This window comes from Phasianus colchicus, chromosome Z, assembly GCF_987193195.1.
Source record: "Phasianus colchicus chromosome Z, bPhaCol1.hap1.1, whole genome shotgun sequence".
In the NCBI taxonomy this organism is placed as follows: Eukaryota; Metazoa; Chordata; class Aves; order Galliformes; family Phasianidae; genus Phasianus; species Phasianus colchicus.
The window spans coordinates 24,008,171-24,022,311 of NC_143476.1; the positions used below are offsets into that span (position 1 = coordinate 24,008,171).

The window sequence follows — 14,141 nt, forward strand, 5'->3', positions numbered from 1 at the left end:
TTTTTCATAGGAGAGATGCTAAAGCCATCTCAGCAACTTCATGGCCTCCTCTGTGCCTGCTCCAACAGCTCCACATCTTGTGCTGAGGACCGCCAGCCTGTTATGCTGTTGTGTTCACACCCTTGTACACTTTCTCCTTCAGTGCTCGAAGTATCAAATATGTTTGTATATGACAACAAACATGTCAGGTAGATCCACGTTATACACACATGTATGGTTGCAGGTGTGCATAGGATACATAAACATGGGCTCTGCCCCAAGCCTAGACAACCAGCATTTTTGAGCAAGTAACTTTTTACTTTAAACAGCAAATGCAAGAAACTGAAATAGAGAGAGATAGAGGTTCGTTTAGGGTTGACACCAGGCTGGCAGCTGGTTGGGTGCTGGTGGGCATGCACAGCATGCAGGGATGCCCTGGATGAATGGCAGCACCGACTTATCACAGGTGCAGCTGTGTTTGTGCTCAGGATGAGTGCTTCAGTGTTCAGCCCGAGGGACAGGGACCGTGCTGTGCTCCCTCTGTGAGACTGGTCTGGCCAGCAGGCACTCAAAGGCTTCCTAACTTCCATCATGCATTTGTTTTTCTGACAGCACTCTGGCTTGGCGCAGCAGGAGCCAAGTTCTCTTGAAGAAAGCTTCTGCTAAAATAACATCAGTCTTGTAAAAAAATAAAAAAAATAAAAAAAAATTAAAAATATATATATATATATATATATGAAACAGAAACAAAAACAAAACAACAAAAAAGAACCCAGCCACAAAAAGCGCAGGTGTGCTAACAGCTATGGAAATCGGTAGCAGGAGCAGATTTTCCTTTCTTTTTCCATCGCGGAGGGGTATGTCTCGCAGCGCAGGACGGTGCGAGGAGCGCACAGGACGGGCGCGGAGCAGCGGCGCGCAGGGTCCTTTTGGAGCCTACGGGACCCCGAGAAAAGCCAAATTCCTTCTGGGGGGCGGGGGGGAGGTGCTCAGTGATGGGGAGAAGGAAGGCGGAGGGCGGGGAAGGCACGGATCCGCACCGCCCTCGGCGGGGCCCCGCGCAGCGCTCGCCAGCAGCCGCCTCCGCTTCCCAGCGCGCCCCGAGCAGAGGCTCAAACTGAAAGTAAATTAAAAAAAAAAAAACAAAACGAAACAGCCACTCAAAACAAAGCAAACTCCAGCAAAGATCCGCAACAAAACAGCCCCCAACCCAACAGCACAGAGACGGGGGTGCCAGGCGGGTGAGTACAACAGTGGGCCGCCCGGGCGGAGGATGCTGGAGCCGGCGGTGCCGGGAGGCCGGGGCTGCAGCCTCCGGGCAGCGATGCGGGACGCGACGGGACGGAACGGGAGGGGAGGGAGTCGCTGGGGTGTCGAGCCCTGGGGCTGTCAGGACGGGCTGCAGGAGGTCCGGTGCGGAGGTTGAGAAGGTGTGGTGGAAAGTTTGGGAGGGCGTGCCGGGGGCTGCCCCGCTGCACAGGACGTCGGGAGGTGTGACGAGGTTTCGAGCGCTGCCCTCGAGTCGTTCGAGGTACGGAGCTCTGCGAGGTCTGTGCCGCTGCGGCCGGGGCAGGGCGAGAGAAGGTACAAGAGCCAAGCTCTCTCTGCCTCAATCTGGGCTATCAGTATTTCCCCTTTCTAGAATCAAGAAGATCACTACATTTGTAACTGGGTGCAGGGAGAGGTGGGCTCTGGGTGAATCATCAGAACTCTACTCCAATGCGGAGGGGGAGGTGAGTGCTGCTATTGACGCTGGAGTCTCCAGGTGCCTGGCCGAGCAGATCTTCACCACCACGGCTGCGGTTGGAGTGCAGCTCCTTCCCCTCCCTCCTTTTGCCTCAATTCAGCAGTAGCAGCAGAAGCACCGAAAGAACAGGACCCACCTGATTTCAAAAGCACTGACCTGGCAGTGGTGCTCTTTAGTGCCCTCACAGAACCTTTGAAAGCAGCAGTCCCATGCAGAGCTGAACTTCCCCAGCATGGCTTCTTGTGAGGCTTTATAGAAAAGGCTCCTCTGTCAGTTGATGGGAAGAGATAAACTGTTACAGTGGAAGCAGAATCAGGACCAGCTTCTGTTTCCAGATGCCAGCCTCACAGGGGTGGGAGGAAGTGTGGAGCTGTGGGACCTATCTCTGTGAAGGAATTCTGGAGCTTTGAGAGTGGAGTTGGCATGCAGGGGAAGCTGGTAGGCACACATGTGGAGGGAACACAGTCACATATGTCTTCTTGCAGAAGAAATGCCAGGGCTAAATTCCAGAAGGCACATCACTAAAAGAGAAGTATAACAGTTTACTTTTTTAAAAAAGAGTGTTGTTCTGCTTTCTGAGTATTCAGAATATCCAAATTTTCAAAATAGAATCCTATACCTTGAGAGAAAAGGCTTGACTTTCTCCTGTGGGATTTTGTTTTGTTTTGGTTTAATCTGTAACTGGAATCTGTACTTCTTCCAGTTGTCAGGAGCAGGGAATTTCGCTCAGTTACATCCAACATATGGCAAAATGATCTGTGAAATCTGAATAAAGAGTGTCACTGAAGGGGAAGAGTCATCTGAGGACAGGCAACCTAGCACAGATGTAGATTGCAGGGGAACGGGAACTTGTTACACGTTGATGTGTCTGGATTTGGAGAGAGTTTATGTGCTGTGTAGTTATTTTCTGTGCACTCGTGTGATATGCTGGGGAACAGAAGACCCAGAAGAATGTTATAGTGAGTCCCAAAGTGAGAAGTTGTATGCCTCCTCCAGCAGAATTTCCTGGGTTTGCCAAAGGGTGGGAGACCTTACATGGCTCGCCTTTTGAAAAACAGCCATCTGAAGCTCAGTAAAGCATATTCACAGAGGGCAGAGCCAACAGCGTCTCTCTGTGCTGTCTGCATGGTGAGGGAACATGTGAGACTGCTCTGAGAGGAGTCCAAGTCCAGTCTGAGCCGAGGCAGAGTGCAGTGCGTGGGGGTGCTGTTTGTGCAGACTGCTTTCTGATTTAACTAAGGGTTAACCAGGCTCAAAACAGTGTTTGGACTGCTGCAGAAAGCTGCGGGTAGACAGCAGGTTGGTCACCAAACTCGAGGAGCACTCATGATTGATACTGTACTCTTTTTCACCAGTGGTCCCTTGTGAAGCGGAATAAAGATGTCATGGGACAGCAGTGCAGCAAAGGCTGAAGGCTTCAGACACACTGGTCCTGCTAACGCCTCACTCTGACTGCCCTTGGCATCCTGTGGGCCTGACAGTGCAACATGGTCAGGATGAGGAGGAAGAGGCTGTGGGCATCTTGCATCTGCTTTGCAGTTTTCTTTTTCCTTGTGATGATGCTTCAGGTACAGGGGCAAGGGCAGGGGGGAGTATATGTGTGGGCATATTCAAAATGTGACACAATTCTGGAAGATGCAAGAGACCATTAAAAGCAACAAACGTATTGTGAGAGGAATGTTTGAAGACACTCTGTCAGCAGGATTGATCTGGTGATGCCAGCTGACCTTAGAATTGACATTACATAGGGAACTCCTTGGCTCTTGGAGGAGTTCCTCAGAAATGATGTACCACGCCTCACCGTAGTGCATTGCCTCTATACAGCACTTCCTTCTCAGTCTTCTCAAGGCAGCATGTTTAATCTGGTGAGACAGAGGGATATAACTGGACCTATTTCAGGTTGATATGGCAGGCTGACCAGGATTTTGTGAGCTTTATAATCAGTGATCTGAGCAATCAGTAAGCAGGCCAGCAGGCCTGACTTAGCATTGGCCATTCTTAACACTGGGAATTCAGTAGATGGTCAATTAAAAAAACGAATGAGGAGGCATATTGCAAGGGCTGCTCTTGCAAATGCCTCCTATTTTATGATGTTGTCCCATGATGTCAGTGGCAGATGTTGGTGGAACAGCAGTAGAGACTGAAGCTTCCCACCAATATCCCATTACATTTTGCTGCTGTGCAACAGATGGCAGCAGAGGGGCATTCTGACACAATGGTGTCTAACATGGAAGTGTGCATGAAGCAGTGATGTGTATGTACTTACAGGATTATTTGAGTTATATTACTGCACTTACATCTTACCAAATTCCTAGACAAATAAGCCTTATCCCCAGCCAGCATCCTGTCTACTTGCCAATGTGGGAGTGTTTTCTGTATTCTCTGTGCAGCTGCACTTTGCACAGTTGACTGTGTTGTCTCAACATCCTGTGTTTTACAGAGCCTATTTAGTCTAGCTACAATCAGTGTATTTTACTAGACAGTAAGAGTGAATGATACAGCAAACAGTAAAATGAATGCATGCAGTAACACTATCAGGGAAGATAAACGTTTTCAACCAACTTAATATAAACAATACTCTCCTTCCTTCCAATATTCTCCTTCAGAGCCATCCAAAAAGTGGAAGTGCGGTGAGCCAGAGCTGTCTGGTCGGTCTGGTTCAGTCATTCTTGCAGCTGTTCCTGGGGTGGCATTAAGCACTGCCTGTAAAGATGCACATGCAAAAAGGCATCCATATGGTAGCAGGAAGGTCATTGCCCTGCTGAGGCTAAGGGCAGCTTCTGTGTATGCTGTGGGATCACCTCAGGACACTTGTACTATGGGTACTACCTGCAGAAAAGGGTGGTGTTTTCACAAATACCAGAATTGCTGAAGCCTGATACTTCTTTCCCATGGCTGATGGTAGGCACTGTTGAAGGCTTTTCCTATGAGTGGAGGGTTTTTAAGGCTCCTCATAGTTTTTTGATCTATAAATGATGATTTACTGGCAAATCTTTTACTTCTCTGCATACAGATTTTTTTTTCTTCTTCCTGGCCATGAAGCTGCAGTTAAGTTTTCTTTAAGACTCATCTACATCTGATATATTCAGTCACTGGTTTAAAAATAAAGAAGCATGGGCACATGAAGACCTCATTTTACAGATGATTTCTAGAAGGAACTTAGCTACTGTATGGCTTATTTTGAGAAAAAAAGCAGAATTCATGCTGTTCAGTCGTGTGTGACATGGCCATATCTCAGAAATTTATTTACTTCTCCTTCCTTACCTATACAAATTGAAGCTCTCTCTGATCTGAAGTAAATTACATGGACAGTGCTTCAGTGAAGTGTATTCACTTCTTTAGCTGATAGAAATTTTACAGAGGCTTATTTACTACTTGATGCTTGAACTCGAATGTGTCAGGCAAATGTTCTGGCTAACAGCAGTGATGCATTGTGATATGTTTGTTTTTTTCCCCTGAAGGTTATCACTGAACTGGGCAATTCAGAAAGTCAGGCAGCAGCAGTCTTACACAGTGGCCCACTGAAGCCTGATGAGAGACATGCTTCCCAGCTTCAAAAGAAGGAACTTTACAGCAACTTCAGGATGGAGCCTGATACAGATCACTACCCCATCCTGCTCTGGTGGTCTCCTCTGACTGGAGAGACAGGGAGATTGGGGCAGTGTGGTGAGGATGTTTGTTTCTTTACTATTAACAAGACCTACCAGCACAGTCAGATGACAAGAGCTTTTTTGTTCTATGGTAAGGAGCTGTTTCTTTCTAAGGGAGAAACTTTCCCTCCTGTCATTTTCTCTTACACATTAAATATTCTAGGTGGAAATCAACGAGGAGAAGAAAGTTTACACAGCTCACTTTGTTAAATTTTGCCTGGTGCTGAATCCGTTATCAGAGGTCCAGAGACCTTTGCAAAAGTACTCAGAAAAGTGACGATCCATGGGATGACTGTTCCCTTGTCCCATGCTGCTTTCCAGTCACACATGTGCTCCTTGTTTATGGCAGAAAAGATTATTTCCTGTAGTTGCCAAGTCATGAAAAGAGTCTGAGATCAGGCTGTTTTTTTCCAGTCTTCTAGCTTATCACCTCCAGCAGAAGTTCTGCAAGGCCTTTGTTGCACTTGTGCAAATCTTTTGTCTTAAGATTATGCTTTCACTGGTAACTGTGCAACTGCCTTGCCTCATGTGCCAAGAGATTGCCAGCAGACTGTAAAGGAAAGGAAAGTACTGAAAGAAATGTATTGATTCCACACAGAATGGCAGCTAGGGCAGCCTGCTGAGCTCTTCTGGCTCCGCTGTCTCAAAAACTTCCCACTACTTGTACTGTAACAACAAAACACAGAAGAGGCATCTTTTAAAAGTAGTCTTTATTTTGTTATTTTTCCTCATACCATTACAGAGAAATATAATAACCCTAGGTGGAAAACTAACGACAATTAATTTTCTGTGATTGGTAGATTCAGCTCCTTTGTCTGGAAACAAAACAAAACAAAACAAAACAAAACAGTCCTGAATCTTCATTCACTAGTTCAGATCATAGGTGAGCTGGAAATAGAGGGAAGAGGGGGTCTTTTATGGAACTGTTAGCAGTAAACCCAGAAACTTCTCATCAGTGATCTCTTCCAAGCTTGAAGTAGGTCAGCATTGTCTGCTCATAATATAGTGGTCAGGGATGAAAGCAAATGAATAACAGCAAGAGAATGAGAAACTGACCCAATTAAATACATGGAAAGCTAGGTCTGCATCACGTGAAAGTTGTGAAGTCTGATATTTCTGGTCTCTGCCAGCGATTTTGTTTGCCTACTTCAGCATTAAAATAACAATTACTGTTTACTTATAGCCAGTGATGATTTATTTTAACAGACATGATTTACTTGATGATTTTTAAAAGATTATTTTTACTGGACTATAGACCTTTCTTGTAGTTTTTCTAGTGATGCTCTCTTTGTACTGCATAGAAAAGTGTCAACATATTCAGAAGTGCTACTTGATTTTAGACTATTAAACACTCTCAGTGTGCCAAAATCTGCAAAGACGAGGGGTTGAAGGAGATAAATAATGCTATGTCAAGCAGAAAAGCATACCACCCCCTATTCCTTAGATGCAGTTAGCTGTGGGCCTGCAAAAATGGAGATTTTGACGTTCCAGAATTTCCAGCTGAACAGCCTACTGAGTGAAAGAAACCTTGAACATCTGCATGCCCATGCTAAGATTAGATTAGGGCACAGCTTTACATTCCAAAGAAGTTCATTCATTCCCTCCTAACATTTGGTCAGTGAACTTGTCAAAAAATGAATGTTTGATTGAATGAAAAGAACATTATGCAAAATGGGGTGCAGATGTTTTTCACCAGAACTGCATTGCTAGTAACAGCTGCTTTTCTGCAGCTTGTCTCTACTTACTGTCTCGGCCTGGGAAACCTGTGGGTGTGAAGGATGACTTTGTGAAGTCTCTCTTCTGGAATTTGAGATGTGACAATCACTTGCTGGGTTTTGTCTCTATCTTGGGGAGGGATTCCAAACCCTACTTTTTCAACATAGCGTACTCACAGAGTTTTACTTGTACCAGTGCTATTCCTTCTGAGAAAAACTGCAACACCAGAAGAGGGAGATGCCCAGCTTTTCTGTGCTGGAGAGTTGGGTCCTTGGAATATGAATTGTGAGTGAAAGGTGTCTCCAAAGATGTAGAACTACTGCTGAGAGCATCTTTCATTTTTTTCCTGCACTTTATCACATATCTAAATTTCCTAGTTTAGAAGTTGAAATTGCTTGTCCTTACAATCTTGCTATGCTTTCTTTATCCCCTCATAGACTCATTCATTTCCTTTATTTCACAAGGTCAGTAACATAGTTATTTTCTGTTTAATGCTCAAAAGCTTTTTGTCTGCTTTCTGAATTGAGATTGGCTAAGTGTTATACTAGAATCGGTCATTTTGGTGTGATTTTATTTACTGAGCATTTTTCTTTCGGTTTCTCTGTGGCAGATTTTGTCTTTGTTTTACACAGTATTCTTTTATCTCAGTGTCGTCCCTTTTCTGGTGTCATTCTTTCCTTCCCTCCCCTCTGCAGTGAATTTTCCTTCTCCCTCACCTTTGCAAGAGAAATAACTGAACATTTCATTATGCACTGCTGCTTCTCTTCTGGGCTTCATAGAACAATGTGTTTCCAAGACCAGATAGGCTGTATGAATAATTCTGCGAGAATTTGATTAATTCTAATTTTTCTTCCTTTTTTCATCATTACCACATATAAAAAAAAACAGAGGAAATGAATATCTCTTTTTTTGGTGCGTGACATAGCACTTTACCTTTTTAGTGTCCAGAGCTTGGGACCACCCTTTAGTGGAAAACAAAGTCACATACTTGGTGGCCTTGAAAAAAACAACTCCAAAATAAAGAAAAACCCGATGCTCTTTGAAAGGTCTTGCACTACAGGAGGTTTTTATCTTCTTGGCACCTATTATCCATCTTCACTACTTTAGCGTGGTCTTCTATTGATTTTATAAGGTCACTCTTGGAGTCATCTTAGCAGACTTGCACAGTCACAGAGATCCTTGGACATTTTTTTCCTTCTTTATGTATTAGCTTTTAGATGAAAAGTTTGGGTTAGATTTTTGTTAACTCCTTTGTTTATTTATTTATTTATTATCATCAGTAGTTTGAGATCAAATGTAGAGTGGAGAAGAAAAGCTGATGAGTGTGTTAGGGATAGCAGAGTGTCATCTATGAAGAAAGGGGATTTGTTTTGTCCTCAAAATCAGCTGTTACCTTTGTTTTGATTTACACTGCCCTGCTTGGCAGTACAGGTTAAAACTTTTGGATGTCCAGTGCTGGTATTTCAGTCAAAAACAAATATAATGTTAAGATTTTGAGGAACTGTCTTGGCAGAGATTCATCAGCTTTGCATTTAACTTGAAATAAGGCTAGCTGTATGGATGTGCAGCTGAAGGGAGAGAAAGGTTGAGATTCATGATTTGATATTTTGAATTCAGTTTTGGACAGACCAGTGAAGGCTGGTCTGAGAAAATGTTTTTCATGAGAAAACATTTTCATGGGAAAATGTTTCTAGGTTTGACTTGAAGCTTTCACCCTGAGTTGTTTGGGAGGTTCACTGTCCTTCCAGTGAGGTGCAAGCAGCTGCAGTGGTCTGCTTTTTGAGTTTAGGCTTTATTCTTCCTCTAATTCTGACATTAGATTTAATCTTCTGCTAGAGGTTATTCCCTTATGTATCTGCTAGTCAGCTGTGAAATATCATCTGTTAGTTCTCTCTTTGATAAACCAAGTAGATTGTCTTCCAAAATCTATAATAGAATGTCTTTCCAGCGCGTCAGGTTATTCTTGCATAACTGTGTCCAATGTTTTAGCATCTTTTTTGTTATCTTAATACTAGAACCAAATTCATCCCCATAGTGACCATTTCCCTTTCATCTTAGAGGCAATACTGTCTGTTCCCCTATTTACATATAGAGAGAATTATTAAGCATCTTATTAGTCTCCCTTTCATGCAGTAAAATATGAAATTTTACGTGGCTTTGAAATGCGAGGCTTTTAAATTAATATGACCTGAAATTAAATCACTTCTAATGTTAACTACCAATCCCTAGTCTCTAGATTCTGCTGCTGCCAAATTTACTTCTATCTGTCATAACACTCCTCTGTCATTGAATTAAACACTCTTTTGGTGGTGCTGCCTTATAATCTCATAAGTACAATGTTGTAGGGCTGATATTAAATGAAAACTGGGTTTCTATGTACTGTCCTTCAGTGTAACATGATAGAGAAAGGCCAGACTAAACACCATTTGCTTTTGTCTAGGTACTGATTTCAGTGTAGACAGCCTACCCCTTCCTCGAAAAGACCATCACGATTGGGCCCTTTTCCATGAGGAGTCACCAAAAAACAACTACAAACTTTTCCATGAACCAGCTATCACCTTGTTCAACCACACTGCAACTTTCAGCCGTCATTCTCACCTACCGCTGACCACTCAGTACCTTGAGAACGTAGAGGTCCTCAGGTCCTTGAGACATATGATCCCAGTGCAGATGAAGAACAGCCTGAGGAAGCAGCTTGCACCACTTGTGTATGTGCAGTCTGACTGCAATGCTCCTTCTGACCGGGACAGCTATGTACGTGAGTTGATGTGCCACATTGAAGTAGACTCTTATGGAGAATGTCTGCATAACAGAGACCTTCCTCAGTATCTCAGAAATCCATCTGCCATGGATGATGAGAACTTCTATAAAATACTGGCGCAGTACAAGTTCATTCTTGCTTTTGAAAATGCTATCTGTGAAGATTATATCACTGAAAAACTCTGGCGGCCTCTGATGCTGGGAGTGGTACCTGTGTACTTTGGTTCTCCCAGCATTATAGACTGGCTTCCCAGCAACAAGAGTGCAATCTTGGTATCTAGTTTTTCACACCCTCGAGAGCTGGCCCACTATATCAAAACGCTGGATCAAAATGACCAGGAGTATGAGGCCTACCTGGAATGGAAACTGAAAGGAGACATTTCCAATCCAAGGCTGCTTACAGCAATGAAGGAACGCAAATGGGGAGTGCAAGATATCACTCAGGACAATTACATTGACACATTTGAGTGCATGGTGTGTAACAGAGTGTGGGAAAACATCAGAAGAGAACAAAAGGTACTTGTGACTTTAAAATGACGCTAGGTTCAGATTTCCCCTAGGAAATTTGATTATCAGTTTTGTGACTAGCCTGCAATCACTGGTATTGCAGTGTCATTGAGTTGTATATCCTTATGTCAAAAAGTGTTGGCAGAAGGTGTGAGTGCATGGCCAGGACACGTTTTCATCATTTTTTAAAGCTGTTAATGAGCACAGTTATCAGAATAGATGAAAAAAAACTTTCTGTGCCCAGTAATGCAGCTGGTTAACATCTGAAGTACCTTACATCTCTCCTATACGCGTTAGGCCAAATATGTGGTGGTGACAATCTGAGCTGTATGGTAACTAGTCAGGTAGAAGAGGAGAGATGAAAAAGGCATGTGAAATTATTTGGGTGAACTGAAATGGGAAGTGCAAACGAGCAAGCATTACATTTAACAAGACTTTCCTAGCTAATCTAGTGTAAATCTATGCAGATGTCCACTCTTTAAGCACGAAATACAAATATGGAAATATATAAAACGGATGAAATGCAGAGATTTCTTTCCCATACTTGGTGGCTCTTCAGTGAAGCAGACTGTGAAGACCAGTCTGCTCTCCTGATCAATTTATAGCTTGTTTTTAATTTTCTTTCAAAAAAAATTTCATGAAATGTGTGCATATTTAAGATGAAAATTGATTATAACGACAAAAGTAGAGCTCCTTGTTTTTCAAGTTCGCTTAGCTGATGCTGCTTGTTTGCAACCAGATTTGATCTGAGAGTCTGGCTCTTGTCAGCCTAATTGCCCTTATTCTGGGCACCTCAGGGAGAGTTTCCACTCAGACATCTGCAGGGGCATGGCTAGGGCCTGTGGTGGAAGGATGAATGTCACTGACATGCTTTAATAATTTACTAATGGCAGAGTTAGTCTTCTCTGTCTGCCAGGGTCCTTGAATAACCCATTCCTTTTATTTCTCTGCGTTGTCAGGGATGGCTGCCCCAGAGGTGGAGTGCTCAGGTTAAACATCTGAACTGCCCCAAACCTGAGGCTTTCTGGTTCTCCTCTTCAAATCCCAGCCAGACCTCCCTCCAAGAGATGTGGATAGCAAGTTTTGAGCAGTCCAAGAAGGAAGCCTGGGCGCTGAGGAAGCTGGTGGAAAGGAACAGGAATTTTACAGCTCAAGAATTTTGGATGCTTGTATTCAAAGAATAAATACAACAACTGTAAAACAAAGTGAACTCCTCAGAGAAATCTATGGATTTTATTTTATTTTATTTTGAAAGTTGCCTTATTGAATGTAGGATTGGAAGTAGACATGGAAGACTGACTTTAGTATGTTCAGTGCTCAGTCCAAGGTGCTAAGCAGTAGAATCACACTACTGTATGGTAGGTGTAAGCACAAGTTCATCAGGATTCTTAGGACCCAGTGTCAATCACATGGCTAGTCCCCGTGAAGCAAATGGATCTCTCCCTGTCTTCAGATACATGCCTATTCATAACCTCAGGGCTCCTTTCTTCCCCAGTCCAGGATCCTCATTTGCTGCACTGACATCAACAAGTTGAAGAACAGCTGACATCGTTACACTGGTACAGCTTGTGTGCTGCTTAGGATATAGGGAAAAAATTGGGACTGTGTCCCTGGCTAGTTGTTTATTATCAATTTCCCTGGCATCAGCAGATTTGGCAGGGACTTGGCGGGCTTTGTGTCCTGACACTGAATGCCAATGTAAAGTGCATTAGTACTTGGCACAGGAAAGCACCATCTGTTAGTGTCCAGGGACAGATTGAATGAAAAACGTGCTGGCTCAGATTTACCCACTATCTTCTGCTAAAATAAGCAGAGCACACAAATGTCTCCACTCCACAGAAACAGGGCTGGCCTCAATCTCACTTGCCTTCTTGCCTTTCTGATGATGGACTAATTTTTGTATAATATATAAACATGGAATTGTGTGCTTGAAAAGTCAGGAATAAAACTGAGAGTCAGTTGGTGCTGAAAAGTCTTCAAAAAGCTCAAGAAAAAAAGCTTAAGCAAACTGCCTACCTGTTCCAGCATAGAAGACCCGAATAATATAAGTTGCTCCAAAAGGAATGCCTCCTATTTATTTCCATGGAAACTACAACAGATACAAAGAGCACAATAACACTATTTGATAAAGTAAATTCCAGTTACAAAACTCTATTTTTCAGTGTGTTTTTTTTTTTTTAATAGGGATTACTCATCCCTATTAGCTATGCATTTTTGCCAGCAATGAATAAAAGCCTGCATGCTGTGCTCATAAAAATCTGCACCAGCAGAGGTGACCCAGTGTCACTCTTGCCACTGCTGAAACACAGCACCCACCACCCCACTGTGCTCACACCCACTGTTCAGTCTCCACAAGTGTTCACCAAGCATTGATGAATGTCAATGGGTGCCATTTTTCCATATGGAGGAATTAAATTCCATACCTTTGCTTCATCTGCTCTTCCATGTCAGATGCCATTCACTCAGACTGTCCCTCCACTGCCATCTGTCACATGGGATATTGGTGGGAAGGTTCAACCTGTACTGCCATACCACCCACATCTGCCTCTGACATCATGGACCAACATCATAAAATAGGAGGCACAAGGAAAAAGCTTAATGATACTGATTATCACTTTGCAGATTTGTACCTTTGTACAAGCTGTTGCAGCTTTCATCTCTTTCAGTCTGTGGAGAAGTCCATTTCCACAGGAGCTGCACAATGGCAACATCTCTCTCGAGTCCTTCATATGAGGGAGAACCATTTTTATGATGACAGCGTCATCATAAAAAAAGTTCACATCACTGGAAAGGCAGATTTTCACTTGTCTGATAATTGAGAAAGATGCCAATAGTGTGTACACCAAGAATTCCAGCTGCAAAATATACTTAAACTAGAAAAAGATCCTCTCCAAATAGTTAGTAAACTCTTAATTATTTTTCATTCTAGCAGAAGAAAGCAATTTTGTGGTCACAAACCATACAGCATTGGCCTTGGTTTGTATGACCTCATACTTCTTTTCATACGAGCAACAATGCCACCAAAATCTCTCTCTGGCATTTTAGCAGTGTGGCACTCAGAATCTGCTGGATAGATCTAAAATTCTTTCTCTGCTGCCATGCAATACAAATTATAGTAAGCTTTACAAACAAAGCAGACCTTCAGATAAGTGGTGTTAACAGTAGACGTAGAAGCTTTCCTAAATCAGGATCTAAAACTGAATATAAGTCCTTCAGCATTCTCAAAGGGAACTGCTAAATCCCAGCCTGTCACCATCAATTTCTGTTTCTCCTCTGTGGATGACACAGAACATCTGCAGCACAAGGGACTAACTTTTTTTTGGCATGATGTTCTATGGTACCAAAAATCTTAAGCCAGGTTGTTTAAAGATCTCAAGAGCTGCAAAAATGAAGACTTCTAATCTTTTTTAAAAACTGTTTCCCCTGAGCTTCCCAAGCAAATTGGTAGATACGATCTGAAGATATGAGGCATATTTACTCAGAAAGTCTGTGATGCATTGTTATCTCTCATTTTACCTTGGTGGAGTAGGAGGGAAGGAAATATGAATTTCTTGGTTTACAACTCACATTCTGAAATTCAGTGTTGTCAAGTAGCATAGGTTTCAAAAGAGGTAACATCCCTTTATCCACTACTCAACAAAGAAGAAAGGCAAACTCCCAGGCTGTTTGGCTTAAGGTACACTGTGATATGGGATAATTATCACTTACTCTCACAAGGTCCTCTCATGATGTAGGTTTTCTAAAGGACAGAGTTCTTGGCTTCCACAGGCTAGTTCAGAGCA

The 14,141-nt window shown here is 43.0% G+C and overlaps 1 protein-coding gene across 2 annotated transcripts; it reads left to right on the top strand.

Annotated features, from left to right (window-relative positions):
* The first annotated feature begins 742 nt into the window (after positions 1–742).
* Positions 743–12,494, top strand: POFUT3 (protein O-fucosyltransferase 3). Of its 2 annotated transcripts, none has more exons than XM_090131701.1 (5): positions 743–1,220; positions 3,082–3,294; positions 5,188–5,392; positions 9,533–10,368; positions 11,319–12,494. In XM_090131701.1, exons 2-5 carry the CDS (start codon positions 3,214–3,216, stop codon positions 11,541–11,543), a joined length of 1,347 nt encoding a protein of 448 aa, XP_089987827.1. In that variant the 5' UTR covers positions 743–1,220; positions 3,082–3,213; the 3' UTR covers positions 11,544–12,494. The 2 variants fall into 2 exon arrangements, with proteins under 2 accessions (XP_089987827.1, XP_031465238.2); XM_031609378.2 differs by having other exon boundaries at positions 744–1,220; positions 5,188–5,467.
* Positions 12,495–14,141: the final 1,647 nt, after the last annotated feature.